This window comes from Nicotiana attenuata, chromosome 1 (genome assembly GCF_001879085.1).
Source record: "Nicotiana attenuata strain UT chromosome 1, NIATTr2, whole genome shotgun sequence".
Lineage (NCBI taxonomy): Eukaryota > Viridiplantae > Streptophyta > Magnoliopsida > Solanales > Solanaceae > Nicotiana > Nicotiana attenuata.
In genome coordinates, this window is record NC_031989.1 from 51,886,646 (window position 1) to 51,893,858 (window position 7,213).

Consider the following 7,213-nt stretch of genomic DNA (forward strand, 5'->3'; position numbering starts at 1 on the left):
GCGTGGTATGACTGATTATATTCCCAGCAGGGTGATTTCTTTTCTAAAGGCCCAGCGGATGGTTGGGAAAGGTTGTCTATCTTATTTAGCTTTCGTGAGAGATATTGGAGCTGAGACTCCCATTCTTGACTCCGTCCCCGTCGTGAGGGACCTCCCTGATGTGTTTCCAGCAGACCTGCCGGGCATGCCACCGGACAGAGACATCGATTTTGGTATTGATCTGACACCGGGCACCAAGCCCATCTCTATCCCTCCATATCGCATGGCACCAGCAGAGTTGAAAGAACTAAAGGATCAACTTTAGGAACTCCTAGATAAGGGGTTTATTCGTCCCAGTGTGTCACCGTGGGGTGCACCGGTTCTATTTGTGAAGAAGAAAGATGGCACAATGAGGATGTGCATTGATTACAGACAGTTGAACAAGGTGACAGTGAAGAATAAGTATCCACTACCTCGTATTGATGATTTGTTTGACCAGCTCCAGGGGGCAAGGGTATTTTCGAAGATTGATCTCCGTTCAGGCTATCACCAGCTGAAGATCAGGGATTCGGATATTATGAAGACCGCCTTCAGGACTAGATACGGGCACTATGAATTCCTGGTTATGTCTTTTGGGCTGACTAATGCCCCAGCTGCGTTCATGCACTTGATGAACAGTGTATTTCGGCTGTATCTGGATTCATTTGTTATCGTTTTTATAGATGATATCCTGGTGTACTCGCGTAGCCAGGAGGAGCATGCTCAGCACTTGAGAGTGGTGTTACAGAGGTTGAGGGAGGAGAAACTTTATACAAAGTTCTCCAAATGTGAGTTTTGTCTTGAGTCTGTAGCTTTTCTGGGACACGTGGTTTCCAGCGATGGTATTCAAGTTGATCCAAGGAAGGTAGAGGCAGTACAGCGTTGGCCCAGACCGTCTTCAGCCACGGAGATTCGGAGTTTCCTCGGTTTGGCAGGTTATTATCGCCGATTCGTCCAGGGTTTTTCCTCTATTGCTTCGCCCTTGACTAAATTGACGCAGAAGGGTGCACCATTCGTATGGTCGGACGAGTGCGAGGAGAGCTTTCAGAAGCTCAAGACAGCTTTGACCACAGCTCCAGTGTTAGTTTTGCCATCAGCCTCAGGTTCTTACACTGTGTATTGTGATGCTTCAAGAGTTGGGATCGGATGTGTGTTGATGCAGGAGGGTAGAGTTATTGCATATGCTTCTCGTCAGTTCAAGCCTCATGAGCAGAACTACCCCGTACATGATTTGTAGTTGGCTGCTATAGTTCATGCGTTGAAGATTTGGAGGCACTACTTATACGGCGTATCTTGTGAGGTATATACTGATCATCGCAGCCTTCAGCAATTGTTCAAACAGAAGGATCTTAATTTGAGGCAGCGGAGGTGGCTTGAGTTACTCAAGGACTATCACATTACCATTTTGTATCACCCGGGGAAGGCCAATGTAGTGGCCGATGCTTTGAGCCGAAAGGCGGTCAGTATGGGTAGCTTGGCGTACATTCCAGTTGGGGAGAGGCCCTTTGCAGTTGATGTTCAGGCTTTGGCCAATCGGATGGTGAAGTTAGATATTTCAGAGCCCAGTAGGGTATTGGCTTGTGTAGTTTCTAGGTCTTCCTTATATGACCGCATCAAAGAGCGCCAATATGATGATCCACATTTGCTTGTCCTGAAGGAAAGGGTTCAGCACGATGATGCTAGGGATGTGACTATTGATGAAGACGGCGTGATGAGGATGCAGGGCCGGATTTGCGTGCCTAATGTGGATGGACTTCGGGGGTTAATATTAGAAGAGGCCCACAGCTCGCGGTATTCCATTCATCCGGGTGCCGCGAAGATGTATCAGGATTTGAGGCAGCACTACTGGTGGAGGAGAATGAAGAAAGATATAGTGAGTTATGTAGCTCGGTGTCTCAACTGTCAGCAGGTCAAATATGAGCATCAGAGACCCGGTGGTGTACTTCAGCGGTTAGATATTCCCGAGTGGAAGTGGGAGAGGATTACTATGGATTTTGTGAGTGGTCTCCCTCGTACCTCAAAGAAGTTTGATTCAATTTGGGTGATTGTGGATCGGCTGACCAAGTCCGCGCACTTCATTCCGATGTGTACTACCTATTCTTCGGAGCGGTTGGCAGAGATTTTCATCCGGGAGATTGTTAGGTTGCATGGGGTCCCAGTTTCTATCATCTTGGATAGGGGCACTCAGTTTACTTCCCAGTTTTGGAGGACTTTTCAGCGAGAGTTGGGTACACAGGTAGAGTTGAGCACCGCATTTCATCCTCAGACGGACGGACAGTCCGAGCGTACCATTCAGATACTGGAGGACATGTTGCGTGCATGTGTTATTGATTTTGGAGGTTCTTGGGCTGAGTTCTTGCCACTTGCAGAGTTCGCGTACAACAACAGCTATCAGTCCAGCATTCAGATGGCACCGTATGAGGCCTTATATGGGAGACGGTGTAGGTCTCCGGTTGGTTGGTTTGAGCCCGACGAGGCTAGACTATTGGGGACAGAGTTGGTTCAGGATGCCTTAGAGAAGGTGAAAGTGATCCAGGAGAGACTTCGTACAGCTCAGTCGCGTCAGAAGAGTTATGCGGACCGGAAGGTTCGAGACGTATCCTACATGGTNTATGAACTATCATCACTGTTTTCCTCACTGTTTGAAATATTATTTGAACTCAGTCCATGTGATTTACACTGTTTTCTTGAACTCAGCCATATTTACTCAAACTTGGAGTTTTAAACTGATATTTGAACTATTGTTTGAGCTGAGTATCATTGCTTTACTGTTGCCCGAGGGGCTGTTGACTATTTCTGGACTGATTGAAGCCGAGGGCCTTATGTGAGGGCATGATGAGTGAGGTGAGGAGGCTTTCACGCCTCGTATTGATACTGTTCAGGCTTTCAGGCCTTGTTGATAGCGCTTGGGCTGTAGGAGCCCCTCCGGAGTCTGCACACCCACAGTGAGCGCGGGTACCCATTTAGAATTGGACAGTGGTAACAATGACACTGTCATACGTGTTTTGGTCAGGTAACAATGACTGACCAATCAGGTAACAATGGCTGACCAGTGGTAACAATGGCACTGAAACACGCGTTGGGTCAGGTAACAATGGCTGACCAGTCAGGTAACAATGGCTGACCAGTGGTAACAATGGCATTGAAACACGCGTTGGGTCAGGTAACAATGGCTGACCGGTCAGGTAACAATGACTGACCATACTTGAGCATACTTGTTTTATTAATTGTTTTCAAAGAGAATTTCTTGCTAGGTTTCACTGGTTCCTACTGTTTACTTGATTTTACTGTTTGAGATGGCATTATCTGTGCCTGTGTGGGATTTTATATTCTCAGTCGTTATTCATTTTTATTGCTCACTGGGTCGGAGTACTCACATTACTTCCTGCACCATGTGTGCAGAGACAGGCACCGCTGAGTTCGTACCTGAGCGCTGATTTCCTTCTAGACCAGGCGGACCAGGAGAGACGAGGTAGCTGTCGACGTCCACAGCCCCGTTTCTTCCTTATCTTCTGCATATTTTATTCATCTTCAGACTATGTTTTCCAGACTTGTAGTATATTTTTCATCAACTCTGTAGTAGCTCGTGACTTGTGACACCCCGATCATCGGGCTGAGTTTGGGATGGTTGTTTCCGTTATGTTACGTTTATTTCCGCACGTGTGATTAATCAGTATTTATGGATTAAACCTGTTTATGCTAAGAAAATGTTAAAAGCAAATGTTGATTGTTTCTGTTGGCTGGCCTTGTCTTCACGAGAGGCGCCATCACGACCGGGTGGGAATTGGGTCGTAACAAGTTGGTATCAGAGCCTAGGTTACTAGGTCTCACGAGTCATGAGCAGGTTTAGTAGAGTCTCGCGGATCGGTACGGAGACGTCTGTATTTATCCTCGAGAGGCTGCAGAACCCTTAGGAAAACTTCACCTTCTTGAAATTCTTGTGCGATTTTGTTGATCCGGGAACTAAACTTCTGTATCCCATTCTCTCGCAGATGGCGAGGACTCGCGCTACAGGACCAGGCGGACGACCACCGGTACCACCTACTGAGGGCACTAGAGGCCGTGGACGCGGTCGTGGTCGTGGTAGGGGTAGAGCCGCGAGGGCAACGCCTGTTGCTCCACCAGTTGCTCCGGCTCAGGATCAGGCCCCAGCTGCAGACATTCCAGCATCACCTGTTCAGGCACCGGCAGTGCCCATTGTGATTCCGGGTCTTCAGGAGACCTTGGCTCAGATACTATCAGTTTGCACTGGCCTAGCCCAGGTGGTTTCAGCCACTACTGCAGCGGCTACCTCTCAGGCCGGGGTGGCAGTCAGACCCCCGCCGCTCGCACGCCGGAGCAGGTTATGCAGGGTTTACAGTCACCGGGAGCAGCTCCAGCTCAGCCAGTTGCACCAGTCGCGCCAGTTCAGGACTTTGTAGTCCCAGTTATGCCAGACGATGAGCAGCGTCGTCTTGAGAGGTTCAGTAGGCTCCAGCCTCCATTTTTCAGTGGTGCTCAGGGTGAGGACGCCCAGGGATTTCTGGACAAGTGTCAGCCTATGCTTCAGACAGCAGGGATTTTGGAGACCAGCGGGGTAGCATTCACCGCATTTCAGTTCACTGGGGCTGCCTTCACATGGTGGGAGTCGTACGAGCGGCGTAGGCCGGCAGGTGCAGCGCCTTTGTCATGGCAGGAGTTCTCCACTATCTTTTTGGAGAAGTGGGTACCACAGTCTCAAAGAGAGGAGCTGCATAGGCAGTTCGAGTGGCTTCGATAGGGAGACATGGCTGTGACCCAGTATGAGGCAAGATTTTCTGAGTTGGCCCGTCATGCCTCGTGGATAGTTCCGACCGACTGAGAGAGGATCAAGAGGTTTGTGGATGGACTTAACTATCACCTTCGTGTTCTGATGACTCGAGAGAGAGTTCTGGGTATTTCCTTCGAGGATGCAGTTGATATTGCTCGTGATATTGAGATGGCTCGCCGTCAGGACAGAGAGGAGAGGGAGGCTAAGAGGCCTTGAGGTTCTGGTAGCTTCAGTGGTGCTCCGTCTAGGGGTCAGTTCCAGCAGAGCAGAGGTCGTTCATTTAGGCCTCCTCAGTCAGCTCGCTCTGAGTATCGTGGGTCATCTTCCGGCCGAGGTCATCAGGGTTATCAGCAGAGCCAGCCATCTCTCAGCGCTCTTCCAGCTCAGGGTTCATCACGAGCTCCATCTGTTCAGGGTTCCTCCAGACCGAGTGCGTCAGCCAGTCACTCTGATGTGCGGGGTTCACTTCAGTCCCATTCTCCAGCACCCGGGAGCTGTTGTGAGTGCGGGGAGATTGGGCACATGTGGAGGCATTGTCCTCGGCGCCGTGGTAGTCAGTCTCAGCAGAGGGGCCAGCCCTCGTCTTCTGGCCCATCCTCTTCAACACCCGCCCCGCCAGCTAGGGGTGAGACTCAGGCAACTAGGGGTCGCCCCAGAGGGGGAGGCCGATCGGGCGGTGGCCAGGCACGATTCTGTGCTCTCCCAGAGGGAGACGCTATTGCATCAGATGCTGTTATCACAGGTATTATTTCAGTCTGCCACAGAGATGCCTCTGTCTTGTTTGATCCCGGTTCTACCTATTCCTATGTGTCTTCATATTTTGCTCATCACCTGGGTACGACCCCGAGGGTGTCTTGCCTTGCCTGTTCACGTATCCACCCCGGTGGGTGATACTATTATTGTGGATCATGTATATCGATCTTGTCTGGTGACTATTGGGGGTCTGGAGACCCGAGTCGATTTGTTGTTGTTAGGCATGGTAGATTTTGATGTTATTCTGGGTATGGACTGGCTTTCTCCGTACCATGCTATTCTGGACTGTCATGCCAAGACAGTTAGGTTGGCTATTCCGGGTGTTCCGAGGATTGAGTGGCGTGGTATGACTGACAATGTTCCTAGCAGGGTGATCTCTTTCCTAAAGGCCCAGCGGATGGTTGGGAAAGGTTGTCTATCGTATTTGGCTTTTGTGAGAGATGTTGGGGCTGAGACTCCCAGTCTCAATTCTGTTCCCGTTGTGAGGGACTTCCCTGATGTGTTCCCATCAGACCTGCCGAGCATGCCACCGGACAGGGACATTGATTTTGGTATTGATCTGGTGCCGGGCACTCAGCCCATTTCTATTCCTCCGTATCGCATGGCATCGGCAGAGTTGAAAGAATTAAAGGATCAGCTTCAGGAACTCCTAGATAAGGGGTTTATTCGTCCTAGTGTGTCACCGTGGGGTGCACCGGTCTTGTTTGTGAAGAAAACGGATGACACAATGAGAATGTGCATTGACTACAGGCAATTAAACAAGATGACAGTGAAGAACAAGTATCCCCTGCCCCGTATTGATGATTTGTTTGACCAGCTCCAAGGGGCAAGGATATTCTCCAAAATTGACCTCCGTTCAGGCTATCACCAGCTGAAGATTAGGGACTCAGATATTATGAAGACTGCTTTCCGGACGAGATATGGGCACTATGAGTTTCTAGTTATGTCCTTTGGGTTGACTAATGCCCCAGCCGCATTCATGCACTTGATGAACAGTGTATTTCGGCCGTATTTGGATTCATTTGTGATTGTTTTTATTGATGATATCCTGGTGTACTCGCGTAGCCAGGAGGAGCACGCACAGCATTTTAGAGTGGTATTACAGAGATTGAGGGAGGAGAAGCTTTATGCAAAGTTCTCCAAGTGTGAGTTCTGGCTTGGTTCTGTGGCTTTCCTGGGGCACGTGGTGTCCAGTGATGGTATTCAGGTTGATCCAAAGAAGATAGAGGCGGTACAGAGTTGTCCTAGACCGTCCTCAGCCATGGAGATTCGGAGTTTCCTCGGTTTGGCGGGTTATTATCGCCGGTCCGTCCAGGGTTTTTCATCTATTGCTTTACCCTTGACCAAGTTGACGCAGAAGGGTGCACCATTTGTGTGGTCTGATGAGTGTGAGGAGAGCTTTCAGAAGCTCAAGACAGCTTTGACCACGGCTCCAGTGTTGGTGTTGCCATCAGCTTCAGGTTCTTACACTGTATATTGTGATGCTTCGAGAGTTGGGATCAGATGTGTGTTGATGCAGGAGGGTAGGGTTATTGCATATGCTTCTCGTCAGTTGAAGCCCCATGAGAAGAACTACCCAGTACACGATTTGGAGTTAGCTGCTATAGTTCATGCTTTGAAGATTTGGAGGCACTACTTATATGGCGTATCTTG

The 7,213-nt window shown here is 49.6% G+C and overlaps 1 protein-coding gene across 1 annotated transcript; it reads left to right on the forward strand.

Moving 5' to 3' along the window:
• LOC109242215 (RNA-directed DNA polymerase homolog) lies at positions 6,294-6,713 on the forward strand (the record flags this gene model as incomplete). Its single annotated transcript, XM_019409071.1, has 1 exon — positions 6,294-6,713. A coding segment is annotated over exon 1 (420 nt), but the record flags the coding sequence as incomplete, so codon positions are not given.